The sequence below is a fragment of the Lithobates pipiens genome, unplaced genomic scaffold (genome assembly GCF_037356315.1).
Source record: "Lithobates pipiens isolate NorthernLeopardFrog02 unplaced genomic scaffold, aLitPip1_a1.2 Scaffold_8, whole genome shotgun sequence".
Taxonomy (NCBI): Eukaryota; Metazoa; Chordata; class Amphibia; order Anura; family Ranidae; genus Lithobates; species Lithobates pipiens.
In genome coordinates this window covers 114,086,535-114,107,131 of record NW_027507903.1, presented here as the reverse complement: position 1 = coordinate 114,107,131, position 20,597 = coordinate 114,086,535, and the positions used below count along the sequence as shown (strand labels likewise).

At 41.5% G+C, this 20,597-nt stretch overlaps 1 protein-coding gene across 1 annotated transcript in view; it reads right to left on the bottom strand.

The window, feature by feature from the left end:
* CCDC33 (coiled-coil domain containing 33) overlaps window positions 1–20,597 on the bottom strand; it is a 214,027-nt gene that overhangs the window by 59,001 nt on the left and 134,429 nt on the right. Inside the window, exon 14 of the mRNA XM_077472696.1 lies at window positions 1,887–2,041. Coding sequence (XP_077328822.1) covers window positions 1,887–2,041 — 155 coding nt within the window. The remainder of the gene's footprint in view (window positions 1–1,886; window positions 2,042–20,597) is intronic.

Below are 20,597 nucleotides of genomic sequence, written 5' to 3'. Positions count from 1 at the left end.
AAATAAAAATCGCTGAGTCAGTCAAATACCTTTAAAAGAAAGCTCTATTTGTGGGAAGAAAAGGACGCAAATTTTGTTTGGGTACAACATTGCATGACCGCGCAATTACCAGTTAAAGCAGCACAGTGCCAAAGTGTAAAAAGACCTCTGGTAATTTACCAGCAAAATGGTCCGGTCTGAAAGTGGTTAAAGCGCTCAGGTAGGAATGCAGCCTTAAACTATAGTGTTTCTCTTAACAGTATATGGAAAGTTGTATCTAGACTTCACGCTGTTCTAGATACAAACCTTGTTTCAAAAACATGCTGTCTGCCATACAGGCAGCCTACAGGTACATAACAACACACAAGGGAAAGGAGAAATGGTTTAATGTTTATGAGCTATAGTGAAACTTCTAACTTGTGCAGCATCCCCTGCGCTGTGCACACTCCTTGCTATATTTCCTTGGCCACAAATGTCCAGAGATGGTTAGAAGGAGGCAAAATAAAGAAACCTTATATCGCAGTTAATATATTTCAGGCTTAGTGCTGTGCCCCTACCATACTGCTTAGGGACTTTCCCAGGACTGCAGGGGCGGACTGACAACTCATGGGGCCCCCCGAGCAATAAGAGATTATGGGGCACCCAGGCAATCAGAGATTATGGGGCCACACAATATACACAAACATACACACACAGTATACAATCACACAGTATACACATACATGTACACACAGTATACACAGACATGTTTCTATTGGCTGAGAAGGAACTGGAGAGGTGGGGCAGCTATAATCTCTGGATTTTTAGACCAAAAGGATGTCGGTAAGGGACATTTCAGAGACAGATGTAAAAAAAAAACACATATTTTTACATACTGTTCCTGGTTTTACTGAGGCTGGCAACCCTGATGGGGCCCCCTTGTGGCTCGGGGCCATCGGGCAGTGCCCGAGTGGCCGAATGGTCAGTCCGCCCCTGCAGGACTGCCATTCTGGTAAATACAGCCCCATCTCCATAGCTGTCCATATGCAAGTAGATTTTGAAATGAATGTTTGTATGAAAATTCTCTGTATATTTGATGATTTAATAAATATTTTTTAAAATGACTTCAAAATTGTATTTGCTTTTAACATTCGATTTGGAATAAATGGACTCTCTCAAATGAGAACTACATGCACTGTTAAACTTTGCCTGTTCAAATCAAATTCTCATCCTACTTTTTTTTTAAATTTTCATCACTATGTTTGAAAACAAGCATTGACTTGACCCCACTAACAATTATAAAATCAACTGAATATTCCTAAAATTAAAAATGAGTAAATTCTACTAGTGTATTACCAGCTTTATTGCTGTGCCTCTACCATACTGCCTTATCCCTTGTACACACGGTCGGACATTCCGACAACCAAATCCGTCGGATTTTGTCCGACGGATTTTGTCCGATACTGTTGCATACACACGGTCGGACAAAGTTGTCGGAAAATTTGATTGTTCAGAACGTGGTGAGGTTATTTCATTACGACGGGACTACGTTCAGGCTAGTAGCCAATAGCTTTGGTGTAGGAATTTGATCTGAGCATGTGTGGCACTGTCCGATCGGAATTCTCTACACATGATCGGACAAGGTTGGAAAATTTTATAGCCAAGCTGGAGCCCACACACAGTAGGATTATCCGACAACACAGTCCAATCAGACATTTTCCATTGGAATGTCCGACCGTGTGTACAAGGGCTTAGGCATGGCCCCAGGAGTGCCATCATGATAATAACAGTCCTGACATTATATACATTTTGATTAAAAAAAAAGACATCCCTAGGTACATTTTGTGTCTCTAAAAATACTCTGAAACTATAATGTTAAAATAAATGTTTTGTCTATTTCATAAATAATGTTATTAAGCTGATCCTACCTCAGGTGTTGTCGAGGAAGGCTGGTGTTGGAAAGTTCTGGAAGCCTCGCAGTGTCTGCAGGCTTCTGTTCTCTTGGTGTCTGCTGAACCCATGGGTCTGGAAGAATATCCGCCAGTGCATTGTAGGACGGAAAAGAAGGTCCATCTTTTTGTAACTAAAAAGAAAAGGAAAAACATTTGAGCAGTCAAACACCAAGCCATATAGAACAAAACAATGATAACAATATTACTTACAGAGGAGGAATATGGTCTATAAAAACTGTCCATCCATGAGAGTTAGCAGATCCTCTACACGTTATGAGCCTATCCCAAGCAATAACAGTAACAAATAGCCTTCACGGGTCTAAATAGTAAGACTGTACTTTGAGACGAGAGCCCCCTTCTTCTAAGGTCCAAGGTAGCAAACTGCTGCTGTATATGTGTATATCTAGATAAGGTCACCATGTAGGTAGTTTAGATCTTCTGTTATTATCGGTTAAAGTGTGCTGTGCTGTGCGTATGATAGAAGATGTTTCCCCTAGACACTATACAGTGTACCTGTCACAGACTAATGATGGATAACAGCACCCAACCCTGTACAGTATCCTAGAGAGATAAGGGTTGCACAGTTACCTTCCCATCCAAACACACACCCTCTGCCTTACACCAAATAGCAACCACAGCTTCACTTCAGCCATCCTACTCACCTTTTGTAAGGCAGCCAGTGTGGTTAAGATGTGCAGTCAGTATGCTTGAGGGCAGAATTAGGAGGACGGGCAAACATACACACCTTCTGTTCTGTTCTGTATTTACTTTTACTACCTTTGATCTATAGTTCTTGGCTGTCTACTTCATACCTCGTTAGGTTTACCTGTTCCACCTCCCCCTGCCTTGAGCTATGTGTCTAGTTTCTGCAGTTAAAAGATCAATACTTCCTCCTCGCTTTCACTCCCTCATAGTCTGGGTCGTTAAATTTGTCAACACCAGATCATTTTTTTACCCAGTCTTTCTACATATTTTGATATTTTTCTCTATGTCTGCTTTCTTCTGTCCTCTAATTCTTTAGAGACATCTCGCTATGAATGCAGGTTGTCACAACATTGAGTCTCCCTAGAAACCGTGACCAAGAGGAAGAGGGCAGGGCCCGGGCCACAAGCCTGTAATAAGCTCACAGCACTGCAATCAAGCCTTGTCAAGCTCAGCCATTTATTTCTTTCCTGTATTCGAAGAAAGAACAGGAGTTTGATTTCATCGAGAAGATTACCAAGCATGTTCATATTTAATAACAATATTCGTATCAAATCAGGCTGCAACATACGGTGATAGCAACAGGGCCTGGTTATCAAAAGGCTATTTTGTAGCTGAAATGCCTAAAATGTGTACAAGAATATGAACACACATGAATACAACCACCCTCATATTATAGAGGTCCACGCCACAAATAATTATTATCAAATAGCTTATCATTTACTTTCTAAAAAATGATAAATTATTTGTAAGAAATTCTAAATTAAATGTCCTCTTAACCAATTTGTGGCCAGAGTAATTTTTGTGTTTTTTTTGCACCTATGTTTATTAAATAATTTTAGGCCTGAAGATTAATTAAAACCCCCAAACATAACATATTTTATATAAACAGATACCCTGAAAAATAAAATGGTAGTAGTGTGAAACGATCTATCAAGTACAACTTTTCAAACTTAAAGCGACCCAAAAGCCACCCAACACTGGAACTTCCACTCATCTGTCTACTCCCCCGCCCCCCCCCCCCCCCTCGGGTACCTATTTTTGACATGTACCCTTCCCCACTTGGCACCGCAGCACCGTCCCTCAGAAGTTTGGCCCCCTCATCCTTCCTCCGCCAATTAGAAAGCACAGCGCACTTCGTGCATGAGTAGTAGGGTGTTCCATATCAGGAATGGCAGCGGCAGCACCTGACAGCCTTTCTGAAAATTGGCTTGGGTGCTGACATCGTGGGAACTCCGGACAGAGAAGTGTCCTAATAATAAAAGTTAGCAGCAACAGTATTTGTAGCTGCTGACTTTTAATTTGTTTTCGAGGGGGGGGGGGGGGTCAGAATACCTCTTTAAGTTAATTTTAGGGCACACAAACACAATATATATTCCAATTTTTTTATATTGTTTTTATTAAAGCGGAGCTCCACCCTAAAGTGGAACTTCCCCTCAGCCGATTCCTCCCCCCTCCAGTGCCACAATTGGCACCTTTTAAGGGGGGAGGGGAGTGCAGATACCTGTATAATACAGGTATCTGCACCCACTTCTGGGCATAGCTAGCCACAGAATATCCGCAGATGCATCCCCCCCCCTGTTGTGTTCTGGGAAACACACAGTTCCCAGAACACAACGGGGACCAGAGAAGATGCGCAGCGCGACTCGCGCATGTGCAGTAGGAAACTGGGCAGTGAAGCCGCAACGCTTCACTTCCTGATTCACAGAGGATAGCGGCGGGGGCAGCCGAGAGACAAGCGATTGCTTGTCATCTCCTGCCGACATAGGGGGCACCCTGGACAGGTAAGTGTCCATTTATTAAAAGTCAGCAGCTGCAGTATTTGTAGCTGCTGGCTTTTAATTTTTTTACGGTGGAGCTCCGCTTTAAGAAGTTTTCACAATATAAAACAGATTATAAAACTGTATAAAGGGTACAGATAAGGAGGAATAACCTCCGCAAGACAATTGACAAAGTCTATTTTAAACACCAATTTTTTTTTTAAACTATAAAAGATGAGGCTGTAAAATAGATACCCAACGTGTCATGCTTGTAAAACCAGTACTCCATTCGTTTATTTTCTTCCCACAACAGCCATGGAAAGTGATAACAGAAAAGAGAAGTGAAGATATGCATTTTGCTTCTGGGTCCTTTAGAGCTAGAAGAGATCAGTGAACAGATGTTCACTTGTCTCCCTTCCGTCCACCTCCACCCAGGAACACCTGGAAGCCCAGACAAGCATAGGGTGGGGCACAGTTGCAGGGGTTACAGAAAGCCAACAGTCGGAATGTGGCATGTACTATACACACACTCCTAGTACTACAGTGTGTAAACTTTACCCCCCCGCTGAGATATGACATACGGTTAACAGCTTTTCAGGGTGTAACATGGTGCCAAGCGGACCCCCATGACAGCATGTAGGAGTTCTTTTCCCTGCAACAGCTGTCAGATTTGAAATCAGCAAGACTGTGCAAAGCTCTACCCATACAACCAGCTCACTCATTCACCGACATCTATGAATGAATAAACTACAAATTACATCTGCCACATGGGCAGACAAGACTAGTTCTCAGTGAAATTCACTTGCCCTTGTAGTCCACTGACACCTTCCAGCTCTCTAAATGAAAGTCTGATATGGACATGGAGGTAGAGGAAAAGTATGCAGGAGCCTGGTATTGCACTTGCAATCCACTGATCTACAATGCTATCACTTTGCAAGCTCACTTGCACATTTATTTCTGCAAATATATGTGCATGTAATTTTTTTTTTTTTTTTTTTGCAAACGGTCGACTTTAAGTATGGTGGGGAAACCAGCAGCCAACTGGCTCCCAATAAGCACTCTCAGGCAATGGCAATGGCTGAAATCACAACATTTCAGCAGGAGAGATCGCTATCAGATTGCTAGTACATCGGATCGTTAGTACAGCAGCTCCAAGCTGTCAGTTTTTTTGTTCAACCCACTGGGTTCAACGGAAAAAAAATAGTAGTGTGTACCAGGCATTAGAATTACAATATAGCAATGTTAGTTTGCTACACTGTAACTACTCTGGTTAATTCATATCAGAACAAAGGGGTTCAACAAGCGGTTTTCAACTGCTGAAGTAAAAAAAACAGGAGCCGCCGTTTCTAGCACGGGCTCTGAAGGTCCAGCACTGTAAGCCGGACCTTCAGAGCGCATGCTCCAGTGATGTCAATGTCATATTCACAGAACCTACAGGCAAGCCTTATTATAGGCTTACCTGTAGATACAAGTGGTTTAACAGAGTTTACAACCACTTTAAACAGCATGTAAATCCAACATTTCATATACCTGATATGTGCCTGCTGTACCACGTGCTTGTATGAAAGAGTATCCTGTTCTCTTGGTACTGCTTTCTTTGTGTGAAACCTGGTGTTCCTATCAGTCCCCTTGCTTCCTATTAAAAATTGACCACACTAAGCAGGAGAACACACCATGTTCAGTTGTATAGCTATGTTGGGAACACAGCCTGCTCTCCTCCAATGATCAGATTTGTCCTGACACCTCCCCTGTACAGCCTATCACTGGAAAAATCAGTGTTCTGTTGTTTCTCCTCCCTCACCTCTCTGTGTTGCTGAGAACAGAGGCCGTGGGAAAAATTATATAAAAAGGCATTTTTATATCTACTGTATTTGGTTTAACAAAACAAGATAAAGTTGGCGCACAAATGAATGGTCTCTTTAAGAGCGTTTGACTATCTCGTGGGATGTTTGTTTATTTAAATAAATGTCCTGTAGATGGTCTCAATGTGCGGCTGTTAACCCATTATGGACTTGGTAAAAAATGGATGCAGCAGAAAAAACGATCAAAAACAGCGCATCAAAGGGACTAGTAGATTGATGTGAAAAAGACTTTAAAATGTCATTTATTAAATGTAAAAAATAAACACAGACATCTGATCCCTGCAGGATCTCAAACACATAAAAAACACCAATCATAAAACGGACAGATGTTTGATAATGAAAAGCTCCTCAGATCTCTCAATTATAACTTTGGAAAGGTCAAAACCAACGACCAATGTGCACAGCTTTCGAATGCCTAATGAATGCAATCAATCATCTGAAAGAACCCAAAAAGTCAGTGTAAACGAATGGAACAACGTTTCTAGGGACACTCACTTCATAGGTGTTCAATGGGCTGCAGAGCTGATGAGTCCAGTCTGATGACCGAGGGGGAGGTGTTTATTTCAGCTCCATCTGAAGCGTTCGGCTTGGAGGCAGAGGTGTAATGCTGCACGCTAGGTGGTAAGGATCAAGCTTAGTCACCAGATGATATCAGCTGTACACATAGGCAGCTTGGAGAACGCTGCACTGCCTGCAGTGCGGCTTGTCCGAGCGGCTGTGGATCACATGAGAGGCTTGTCACGTGGAAGGCTGTGAAGGGGAAGGTTGCTATGCCGACTCTCCTGCTTACATGTTTCGCGCTCCTGCGCTTTGTCAAAGCTGGAGCGGCATACAGCAACCAGAAAGATAAAGGCATCGGGTAGTGTGTAGGGGCGGGGACTGTCGAAGTCTCTCAGGTTAACCCCTAATGTGTCACTAAGCCTCCTGCAGTTAAAACCTTATTAGACAGGGGTCTGTGTCAGTGAAAGAACTGTTAGAAAACATCTAATAGGAAATGTGGATTGAAACATATGGTTGACACAGTGGTGTAGTGGTTAGCACTCTCACCTAGCAGCAAGCAGGACGCTGGTTCGATTCCCAACCACGCCACCACCCGCCTGAAGCTTGTATGTTCTCCCTGTGCCTGTGTGGGTTTCCATGGGGATATTAAAGGATATACAGAAGGGAGAAGAATGCTATGGATAAAAGGACACTGTAAGTTAAAAAAACACTGTAAGTTAAAAAAACTCAAGGGGGGGAAAAAATGCGGAGACCAAGGGCAAAAAAACTAATTATTTAAAAGATATATTTTATATTATTATTATTAAGTCCTTTCCTATAGGATAGTTAGAATAAATATATTAGCTACTCTTCGTTCATAAAAAAAAAAAATAAAATAAAAAAAAAAAAAAAAAAAGTTGTCAATGTCTTCATTGAGGCCTTCATTGAGGCCTTCTGGATATATCTTATGGGGTCTCTCTCGCCTGATGGCCTCAATGAAGACATTGACATCCTCAGCATAACCTCTTGATATAGGTTACTCAGATATAGTCGCTACTCATCGTTCATGACCGCCACCCTACATTTTTTATAGAAAATATATTTTCATTTTCTTTCATTTTCCTTTTTTTTTTTTTTTTTTTTTTTTTTTTTTTTTTATTTTTTTTTTTTTATGAACGAAGAGTAGCTAATATATTTATTCTAACTATCCTATAGGAAAGGACTTAATAATAATAATATAAAATATATCTTTTAAATAATTTGTTTTTTTGCCCTTGGTCTCCGCATTTTTTCCCCCCCTTGAGTTTTTTTAACTTACAGTGTTTTTTTAACTTACAGTGTCCTTTTATCCATAGCATTCTTCTCCCTTCTGTATATCCTTTAATATCCCCATGGAAACCCACACAGGCACAGGGAGAACATACAAGCTTCAGGCGGGTGGTGGCGTGGTTGGGAATCGAACCAGCGTCCTGCTTGCTGCTAGGTGAGAGTGCTAACCACTACACCACTGTGTCAACCGTATGTTTCAATCCACATTTCCTATTAGATGTTTTCTAACAGTTCTTTCACTGACACAGACCCCTGTCTAATAAGGTTTTAACTGCAGGAGGCTTAGTGACACATTAGGGGTTAACCTGAGAGACTTCGACAGTCCCCGCCCCTACACACTACCCGATGCCTTTATCTTTCTGGTTGCTGTATGCCGCTCCAGCTTTGACAAAGCGCAGGAGCGCGAAACATGTAAGCAGGAGAGTCGGCATAGCAACCTTCCCCTTCACAGCCTTCCACGTGACAAGCCTCTCATGTGATCCACAGCCGCTCGGACAAGCCGCACTGCAGGCAGTGCAGCGTTCTCCAAGCTGCCTATGTGTACAGCTGATATCATCTGGTGACTAAGCTTGATCCTTACCACCTAGCGTGCAGCATTACACCTCTGCCTCCAAGCCGAACGCTTCAGATGGAGCTGAAATAAACACCTCCCCCTCGGTCATCAGACTGGACTCATCAGCTCTGCAGCCCATTGAACACCTATGAAGTGAGTGTCCCTAGAAACGTTGTTCCATTCGTTTACACTGACTTTTTGGGTTCTTTCAGATGATTGATTGCATTCATTAGGCATTCGAAAGCTGTGCACATTGGTCGTTGGTTTTGACCTTTCCAAAGTTATAATTGAGAGATCTGAGGAACTGTATTTGGTTTGCCTTTCTTTCTTTTTTTTTTTAACTGAATAGGTTGTTTTACAAGGTGAGGGATTACATATGCTTTAAAGCAACTTTGCATGTCAAAATAAGTAAACCGTGTTCCCATTTATTCCTGTATTAACCCTTTGTTACCTTAAACAGCCCTAACACCCCTCTCTGCTGCTGTTTTTTTATTTTCTATTTTTTTATAACAATATATTTTTTTCATTCTCATGAATTTTCATTGCTTCATTTTGTGTGATACAGTTTTAAAAAATATACAATTGAAAAAAAGTGTCTTTATGCCATTTGTAAATAAATTTGCCATCCTTTGTAAGAGATGTAATTATAGTGTCATTATAAACTGGGCAGATTATAGAATAAAATGTGCACTTTTTATCTACAAAGACACTTTTTGTATTAAAAACTAACATTGTTCAAACTAGAAAAAGCACATTATTTCATAATATTGCTACATCTTTTGTCTATGCATTGCATAGTAAATAAAATAATTTTTGCAAGACAATTTTGTCCAAAGTCATTCTTTTTTTTGTACCAAAATGCATGTTTTTTTTGTTTTTTTGTTATGTTAATTATTTCGGAATGACAAAGTTATTTGCAAATGAGTAGACCCATAGCTAAAATGTAATAATTACTATGGTTCATAAAGGGTAAGTGCGAGAGCTGAAGCAGTTTAGGATGTGATGCAGGACATATACAGTATATAATATATTTTAAAGGAGAAGAGAATCTTTGCATCACAGTGATACAAAGACTTTCCTCCTTGATTAGGCTCCCACTTCAAGGAAAGGCCTGTCAACACTTTGATATTATGGGCTTCTGAGGAGTTTGGGGTTCACATGCACAGAGACCAGTATGCAGGACTGTAAAGATTTTTCATCTAGATAGTAAAAATAAAGCTGGTGAAAACTTCAGCTCAACACATGTAGTGTGGAATCCATTCCTGACCTCCTTCTAAAAATGCTTGTTGTCTGATTTTCAGACTCACTGACCTGAAACATGCACCCACTCAAGTCAGAGGAAAGTCAGAATGTTTGCTCTGCATACTGGTGACTTAGGCCCCTTTCACACGGATGGCTGTTCTGCCGCAGTTTAGCATGTTTATTTTTTTCTGTGAAATTCAAGACTCCAGGCACAGCGATCAGCTGCATTTGTATAGTGCAATTACCTGCGTTTCTGTGCGTTTCTGTGCAGTTGCGTTCAGCTGCAGTTATCTAATATAGTCGTTCCCATAGCAACCCTTTTTTAAATTTATCTTTTTGGTCCCTTGAATCCCTTCTCACACTGCTAGCCGCAGTTGACACAAAAGACTGCGATTACCTGCGGTTATGTGCATATAGCTGCGCTACACCGCACCTGGACGCATTCAATTCTATTTTTTCTATTCGCACCGAACCGCATGTAATGAAATCGCAGCTAAACGCTGTGTGTGAATGGGGCCATAGGAAAGCATTGTGTGCTTTTAGCTGCGGTAGAAAACGAGAAAATCCACAGCTAAAAGCACCATTCTATCCGTCCATGTGAAAGGGGCCTTAAAGTGCAACTGCGATCACTAACTAATTAATTTAAAAAGTCACCTTTTTTTATCCTGAACATTTTTGTTAGAAAAACAAAAACGTTCAAGATGAAAATAAATAATCTATATGCATTTTGTATTGTATCTTTGAGAGAATATCCACATTAAAGTGTTACTAAACCCAGGACCCTACATTCACTATATCTGGTCTCCCACAGTACACAGAGCATGGAATTGCAATCATTTTAGTAAATATATACAGCTAAATACCTTTTTTCATCAGCAGTTAGAGCAGTCTTCTATCAGTGTCTGATTAAAGCTTGTAGGAGGAGTTTTCATTCTCCCACGATTGTCCAATGAGAATGTAGGACCCCTGACCCTCTGTCTGGACAGTGCTGTTTGGCCCCCCATGCACCCTCCCAAGAAAGGAAAAAAAACCTCTCTAGCACAGTGATTCTCAAACTGTGTACCGTGGCAGACTAGTGTGCCTCGTGAGATTTACAGGTGTGTCGTGGGAGTTTTGAAAAATATTAAAAATTGCTAGCATTTTGAAATCTTGAACATATTGAAAAATTAAATGGTAAAAAGTAATATATATAAAAACGCAATCTGTCAGCCTGTTATTCATTGGTTACTTTCGTAAGGCGAGACTTGTGCGAGATCTCGGGAGAACTTGATCGCTCGAATTATATTATAGTAATAAAAGATCGTTCTATTCCACCTTTGATGCTTATAATATTTGTTCATTGTTTAGCGATGGAGAAATACTTAATCAAGTCTGGAACTCTGAAAGAGAGACTGTTAAATGAAAAGCAAGAAAGCAAGTAAAAGTACAAAGAAGATTACAATCGCTTCAATATGATTTGCTCTCGAAAGCAGGCACATCCTTCACATTAAATGTCAAATTAAATATATATGTAAAAATAAGTTCTTCACCACAAAAACTGTTACATTTTTTCAGGTGCGCTGTGAAATTTTTTAGATCTTTTTGGTGCGCCGCAAGAAAAAAAAGTATGAGAAACACTGTTCTAGCAATACACACTAAACTGAGCATGTGCAATCTGTCCCCTGGCTCTGTAAATATTAGGATTTATATTGAAGTCAGTGGAAGAAGGAGAGAATTAGAGGAGATGTGATTGAATAGCCTTTTTACACAATGCAGAGGTTTAACCCCTTCCACAGTGAGTATAACAAGCTTGCTTTTACTGCATACAGAGACTGATTTTACTGTTGTAGGTTTAGTAACACTTTAAAAGTCCCATAGCCATTACAATCCAAGGTTTTTCTTGGTGATAGATATACGCATGTAATACCAGGATGTGGTGGTTAATACTGAATCCTGCCTCTAATATGTATTGTTTGTCCAGTCCTAGCTAGACCCTGCCCATTTCTTTGATGTTCCCTCGGTCAGTGTTAGTACTTTGCAGAGATAGGGCTTAGGAAAGTCATTGTTTTCTTATACTTGAAAAAACTGGAAAAACATCTTCTGTACTGTAATTAGATGAAGCAAAATTATGTTGGATTAATCTTCTTGTCTTATTGAAGAGTTAAGCCCGCCTGTGGATGTTGCCAAGTCAATAGGTGACCATACTGTCCAGAAAGACTGGGTCTATAGAGGTATGACATCCGCCACAGCTATTACCTTTTGTTCCACTTGACCCTCCCTTCTAGATTGGAAGCTCTAACAAGCCGGGCCCTCTGATCCCTCCTGTATTGAATTGTATTGTAACTGTACTGTCTGCCCCCATGTTGTAAAGCACAGCGCAAACTGTTGGCGCTATATAAATCTTGAATAATAATAATAATATGTCAATGCATAAAGTTCCATTTGAAACAGAACACTATACATACATCCCAAGTTAGGAGATCAGTTAGTTTGGAGTTAGGAAATAAACTTTGCAGAGGTGCAGTTAAGGGGCAGGGTAGCTTTAGCTATATTTTCAAATGCATGGAACAAAAACTGATTTTAATATTAAATGTTGAAACAGTTTAATTAGGTACGTTTGCACTGACTGGTTGAACCATGCACTTGTAAATGTGCGTATTGTTTAGCGTACTGCCTGGCCTTGTTGCCTGGGAAAACTCATCAGCACAGTTACAATTTTTTCTGTATAGCAATTAGCAGTTCTAGTAGCTCTACAACAGGTGGTCAAAAATGTACGGTGGAAACTTGTTATTTCATAGTATCATAGTAAGTAAGGTTGAATAAAGATAATAGTCCATAATAATAATCCAGTTTAACCTTTGAAGGTGTATGTGTGTCAACATTGGTAATCATTTCTCATATCGCTGTATGTTGTGTTCACTAAGATGCACATCCAAGAGTCTTTTAAATATATCATTACTCCTCGCTGACACCACCAGTTGTGGAAGAGAGTTCCACATCCTTATCGCCCTGACAGTGAAAAACCCCTATGCAGCTTAAGATTAAACCGCTTCTCCTCCAATCTCATTGTGTGGCACCATGTCCTCTTACACTCCCTGAGACTGAAACTTTTTCTTCCTACGCTGGGATCACCATTGAGATATTTGTATAACGTTATCATATCTACTCTCAAGCATCTGTTCTCCAGGGAGAAATAAATTAGTGCTTGTAGTCGTTCCTCATAATTGAGGTCCTCCTGTCCGCTTATTAATTTAAGTTGCCCTTCTCTGGACTATCTCCAGCTCCAGCACATCCTTCCTGAGGACTGGTGACCAGAACTGGATGGAATATTCTAGATGTGAGTGAACCAGAGTTTTATAAAGTGGCAGGATTATCATGTTACTGTATCTCTGGAGTAATATCCCTTTTTATGCAAGCTAATAGTCTTCTGACTTTGCTTGCTGCAGCTTGATATTGCATGCTATTGCTCAGTCTGTCTTCTACCAGGACCTCCTGATCTTTCTCCATCCTTGATTCCCCCAGAGGTTCTCTCCCTAGTGAGTAATTTGCATTTATGTTTTTAGCACCCAAGTGCATTACGGTACATTTTTAAACATTAAACCTCATCTGCCATATAGTTTCCCACCCCATTATTTTATACAGGTCTTCCTGTAAAGTTTCTATATCCTGATGTGAAGTTATTGCCATGCTTATTTTTGTGTTGTCCGCAAAAACCGAGGTTGAGCTATGTATACCGACCTCTTTATAATTTATGAATAAATTAAATAGAATTGGTTCCAAGACAGAGCTGAGTACATGTTATTTATCACCATCCTTTGAACACACCCCTGTAACCAGTTTTCTAGCCATGAAAAAACCCAATGGTCCATAGTCCATGCCAGTTTGTCGATTAAGCGTTTATGGGGAACTGTATCGAATGCTTTTGCAAAACCCAGATACACCACATCCATAGGCCTTCCCCTATCTGGATGGCAGCTCACTTCCTCATAGAATGTTAACAGATGGGTCGTTCCTGCCTGACCATTCGTACATCCATGCTGATTACTGCAAATAATACTGTTTTCATCAGAAAATACTTGGAAAAGTTCCCTTATCATCCACTCCAATAGTTTGCATACTATTAATGTTAGGCTGACTAGCATGCAATTTCCAGGTATATGTCTCTGCCCTTTTTTGAATACTGGTACCATATCGGCTTTCCTCCAATTAGCTGGTACCATTCTTGTCAATATGCTGTCCATAAAGATTAGGAATAATAGTCTGGCTATAACCTGACTTTTAACCTGAGTTCTTTGAGGACTCTGGGGTGTTAGCCATGCGGTCCTGGTGATTTATACCCCTCATTTTCCTGTGTAAAACCTGAGAAGAAGAAATCATTTAGTACAGTTGCCTGCTTTGTGTAATCTGTAAGCATTCTCCCTCCCTTATTTTACTGCTAATATATCTAAATACACCTGTGGTTGACCTGTGTTTTTACTGTCCTCTTAACCTGCAAACAGGGGTGCACACATGCCAGGGTTGCAATACATAGCACAGTGGCCACGATTCTTTGCAACGTGGTGTGGCAAAAATTACCCACAAACCTCCCCCACGATTGTGTTCAGAAGGCAGAACCCCAACAAAGTGCAAATGATTTATGTAAATAAAGCTGTGCCACAACTGAGAACCAAACACAGCTGCAGTTACAGATCAGTATTCCCAGCAAAGGCCATTAAGTGGTAAAAAAACAGACAAAAAACCGACATTCAGGAGGTGTTTTTTTTTCAGTTGTGCACTATTTCAGTGGGTTTGTGTAGATGGTAAAATGCAACATGCTTTCAGGAGGAATTAAATTTGCATTTGAGATCACTTTATGACAAATTCACGTATGCATTTTATCTTCTTTTGACCTGCATTTAACATTGTTCTAGAATGGGTCAAGCTGCTTTTGCATCCCTATACTCCTGTGTGGCGTATGGTCTGAGCACTGACAGGCTGACCCCCCCTACCCCTTCAACCTCTGCAGCAATGCTGGCAGCGCTCATACGTCTATTTCCCAAAGACAACCTCTGGACATGATGCTGATTTCTTTGGTCGACCATGGCGAGGCCTGTTCTGAGTGGAATCTGTCCTGTTAAAACGCTGTATGGTCTTGGCCACTGTGCTGCAGCTCAGTTTCAGGGTCTTGCCATTCTTATAGCCTAGGCCATCTTTATGTAGAGCAACAATTCTTTTTTTTTCAGATCCTCAGAGAGTATTTTGCCATGAGGTGCCATGTTGAACTTCCAGTGACCAGTATGAGAGAGATAATACCAAATTTAACACACCTGAGACCTTGTAACACTAACGAGTCACATGACACCAGGGGAAGGAAAATGGGGCCTAGTTTGGACATTTTCACTTAAGGGTGTACTCACTTTTGTTGCCAGCGGTGTAGACATTAATGGCTGTGTGTTGAGTTATTTTGAGGAGACAGCAAATTTAAACTGTTATACAAGCTGTACACTCACTACTTTACATTGTAGCAAAGTGTCATTTCTTCAGTGTTGTCACACGAAAAGATATTAAAAAAATGTACAAAAATGTGAGGGGTGTACTCACTTTTGTGAGATACTGTGTGTGTGGGGGGGGGGGGGACGGAACAAAAGAGAATCTTGGCAATTGGGTAGGTCTTCTCTAAGCCCACAGGTGAGCTTTTGGTCACTAACAGAAGTGGACAGGAATAACATGTTTTGTGTTATAAGATGAGTATAGAACAACAAGTACATTATAAACACTGAGAGGCGGTCATCCATACGTTTCGAGGTCAAGACCAACTTAAAATGTAATCACTGGATGTAGTCCCACAGGTAGGAAAGCCCAAGTCCAGTGACCATGGTTCACAAAGTATTACTTGTTACCAAGCATTGTAATGATCCCGTAGAAGGGACTCCAGACCCCCAAATGTAAATACCAGTAACTTAAACAAGAAAGAGAAAACAAACAAAAAAATGGCTAATAGGGCATGATGCCAAGCCTGGCAGGAGTCAATGAAACAATGAAAGAGCTAAGTAGAGCAAAAGAGAAGAGAAAAGGAAATGGATTCCATCCGCGGATCCTGCATCAACTTATTTGAACGATTAGATTCATTCATCTGGGACCTGCAAGTAAGCAAGCTAAGGGGACCATATTTTGTTAAAAATTGATTGTTTGTCTCATAGGACACTGAAAAATTTTTCATTCAACATGATCCATGTGAGTTTTCGTTTTACTATGGCAATGCGTATGACAGGGCTTTTCCACGCTGTCGCTATAGCGATTTTGGCTGCTAAAAACATAAAGTAAATTAAGGTCTGATTCACATCTTTGGTGATTTTGACCATCGTGACTGAAAAAATAAATGAGTGAACCCTCATCCAAAAATGACAAACCTTTGGGCATGACCACCACACATGCAATGGTGAAACAGGTAGCCAAGATGCCTGGGTACATTTTTGACACTAAGCACCGGCACTAAATACCATCTGCCGTGGACTTTGTAACCTGCCTCTATCAAGGCAACATTAATAATACCTTTATGGATTTGCGTACTCCATTTAAGTCCTCCACCTCAGGGGCTATAGACAGATCCCTTGCCCACCTGGTAAGATAATCTAGCAGTGGAGTCGACAAACAGTTTGTATAGCATGGAGATGCCCCCTCACAGAGGAGCATCCTGGATGCATCTCTTTTCGGTTCTCACTTCTAAGTCAGAGCTTTCCTTCTGCAAGGATTTGAGAAAGTGGTAGATTTGTTGCAATTGGAAGCTCTCCGTGGCGGGCATCCCCAGACTTCCCGTGAAATAGGAGGGGGGTATATGCCCCTATGATTGAGATTGTCACCTATACAGTACAATCCCTTGTTTAACTACCAACCAAACCCTTTCAGGTTGCACACCTGGTGGAAGCAGGGGATGGCCAAAAAGAGAAGCTACTGGGATATGCGTGGGGCGCAAAGTTCTGACAGGGTGAAAAGCTCATGAACACAGGCCTCTACAGTGGTGTCAAGAGAATTGTAAGACCCTAGCAACACGTCTGGTGAAGAATGTGATATAAATAGATGTCTTGCCAGCTATCAATGAAGAGTGTCCAAAGAATGTTTTAAATGTAAGAGAACCAGTCCATAGCCACTCCCATAATCTGTGTATAAAATATTAAAAATAAACAAATGCAGAACTATGTGATATATCATAAAAAAAAAATAATATATAAATAATAATATATATATATTTATATATATATATATATATATATATATATATATATATATATATATATATATATATATATATATATATATATATATATACTGTATAATATATATTTTTTATAATATTGCCATGGGCAATGCGCTAGTAAATGTTGGAGCAACTTGAATTCCCAAACAAAGAATATAAATGGTGAAAAAATATATAAATAAAACACTTATTGTCAAGCAAGTGCACAGTGTCAGAAATATAAAAACATGGTTTGCAAGCCCGCGTGACTCGGCTAATGCTTCACACAGGCCTGCAAACCATTTGGAGAGGATTTTAACATTGTATGTTTTCTATAGCCTGGTGCGCTGCAAACACCCACAAAGTGTGAGTATCCTGTTGTTTACCTACAATAAATTTCTATATTTAACCACTTCAGCCCCGGAAGGTTTTACCCCCTTCCTGATCAGAGCACTTTTTACAATTTGGCACTGCGTAGATTTAACTGGTAATTGTGCGGTCGTGCAATGCTGTACCCAAACAAAATTTCCGTCCTTTTTTTCTCACATATAGAGCTTTCTTTTGGTGCTATTTGATCACATCTGTGGTTTTTATTTTTGGTGCTATACACAAAAAAAGAGTAACGATTTTGTAAAAAAAAACTGTATTTTTTATTTTTTGCTATAATAAATACCCCCAAAAATGCTTTTAAAAAACAACATTTCTTCATCAGTTTAAGCCAATATATATTCTTCTACATATTTTTGTTAAAAAAAATCAAAATAAGCGTATATTAATTGGTTTGCGCAAAAGTTATAGCGTCTATAAACTATGGGAAATATTTATGGTATTTTTATTATTTTATTTTTTTACTAGTAATGGTGGTGATCTGCGATTTTTAGCGGTATTGCAACATTGAGTCGGACAGATCGCACACTTTTGACACATTTTTGGAACAGCGATCAGTGCTATAAAAATGCACTGATTACTGTGGAAATGACACTGGTAGGGAAGGGGTTAACACTAGGGGGTGATCAAGGGGTTAAATATGTGTTCCCTCAGTGTGTTCTAACTGTATGGGTATAGAACTGAGTAGGAGAAAAGACATTTCACTGTTCCTACTTACTAGGAACAAACGACATGTCTCCTCTCCTCTGACAGCACAGGCATTTGTGTGTTTACACTCACAATTCCCCATGCTGGCGCTCATGCCCGCAGCGATCGCGACTGCCGGCCACGTGCTTTGGGTCCCCCGCGTGCGCCCCTCCGGTGGCTCTTAAAGGCACCCCATATATATATGGGGTTTTGTACAGCGGTGCCTCTTTTGTATTTTAAATTGAGGTTACTATTGCACCTGAGGGAGCATGTAAATCCTGCTACTTAGAGCCTAGAGGTGGTTCAGTGGACTTGCTGAAATTAAGAATTTATGTTTACTTAAATTTTTTTATATTTCTTTCACTGTGCACTTGCTTGACAATACGTTTTTTATTTATATATTTTTTCACCATTTATATTCTTTGTTTGGGAATTCTAGTTTCACTCGTGCATTGCCCGTGCCAATTATATATACATTTTTTCACCTGAGTGAGTGACACTTCTGATAAGCTTCCAGTGAGTAGTGAGGGCACCTCAAGACTCATCATGTATTACAATCATACAATTCTTACAATCCTCCATCAGCGTCACAAGGGGATAAACTCTCATGTCCTCCAAGGCTGTTACAGTAGTAAGCCTAAAGGATCTACTATCATTCTTGATGCCATCATACACATTCAAATTTGGACATACAATCTTTGCACAATCAACCCTAGATTTACCAAAATTACGTAATATGAGGCCCTACCAATGCATATTCAATCAGTCCGACCTTCATACTAGTTAGTTGTTGATGGTTCTAAAGTAGGTATTACAATCAGATTGTAACATGTGTGGTGAGCTTTAGGCCATCCACATAGAACCTCATATTAGTGTTTTTGTCAGAACATAGTTTACCGATTTGATTGTTCTTGGGTTGTGCTAAGCAGGCCGGGGCCGCCCGTGGCCTGTTGATGATCAGGCCGCACAGCGGGAGGTAAGCGGCGGCCGCATCGTGGGTAACACAGGCCACGGCCACCGCTCGCCTACCACCATACGGCCGTGCCTGTGTCCTGCGGAACTGGCGGCTGCATGGGCTGTGCTGTGTGTCTCTCTCACACACAGCTCAGCCTCAGCGCCGTGCTGACAGTTCCGCTCTCCTCCTCCAGCTGTGGGCGTCCGCGCGGTGGGAAGAGCTTCAGGCTGCTGTCACTATTCCCCCTCCCTCACTCCCCCTCCCCTTCTCACGTCGGCAGCAGGGGAAGAGAAGGCGTTCCTTTTTGGTAGTTTTCCCTCCCCATTGGCCAACACAGAGGGCCAATCAGAAGAAACTAGAGGGGCATCATGGGAAATGTAGTCCCAGAGATACATGGCACCATTGGTCTCAGCAGGGAGCAGACTACAGTCCCCAGCATGCACTCTGCTGGGGTGAAAGAGAAAACCCAGAAACAAGCTGAGGAGTGCTTGTAGCAGCTACTACAGGAGACATGGCAAATGAAACAGAGGACTGTGCTGGGGGAACTAATAGCCCCAGCACAACCAGCCACGCTGCACCGCACCACCAGAGAGAGTGACGCTGCACCGCACCACCAGAGAGAGAGAGTGACGCTGCACCGCACCACCAGAGAGAGAGAGTGACGCTGCACCGCACCACCAGAGCGAGAGAGTGACGCTGCACCGCACCACCAGAGAGAGAGCGACGCTGCACCACCAGAGAGAGCGCGACGCTGCACCGCACCACCAGAGAGAGTGCGACGCTGCACCGCACCACCAGAGAGAGCGCGACGCTGCACCGCACCACCAGAGAGAGCCACGCTGCACCGCACCACCAGAGAGAGCCACGCTGCACCGCACCACCAGAGAGAGCCACGCTGCACCGCACCACCAGAGAGAGCCACCCTGTACCTGCAGCGCCAGAGGGAGCCACCCTGTACCCGCAGCGCCAGAGAGCAGGTCAGTGTCACTGGGCCATGGACACAATAGGAGACAGACAGTACTGGCATGGCCACAATAGGACTGGGACACTATAATATAAAGGGGACTGCCCCGTAAAAGGGCACTGTAATCATTGCAGTGCCCCTTTTTAGTGCAGTTCCCTTTATATCACAGTGTCGCTGCACATTACAGTGTGGAGGACCAACACCAGCCACCCCCGCTAATGTCTACCGAACCCACCCCCCCCGGTCCCTGGAAAGGTTGGCTGCTCAATCTAAAATGCCTGGGCCTATTTTTTGTCCCAGTCCGGGCCTGGTGCTAAGCCACCAGAGATGAAAAGCAGTGTTGGATCCCAATGTCCATCTGAGGATTTTAGTTTAGAAGCTAGCATGCTGCATATCAATCACCAGTCCAACAGTCAAAAGTAAGAGCCTTAATATTATTGCAGACATTAAATCATTCAAATAACAGGGGCAGGTCCTAGTAAAGATAACACCTTGTGTTGAGTGAAAAAGCAATCCTATATTATAAGAAATAATACAATTTAGGGTGATTTAAAAGCCAACGTTTCTATAAACA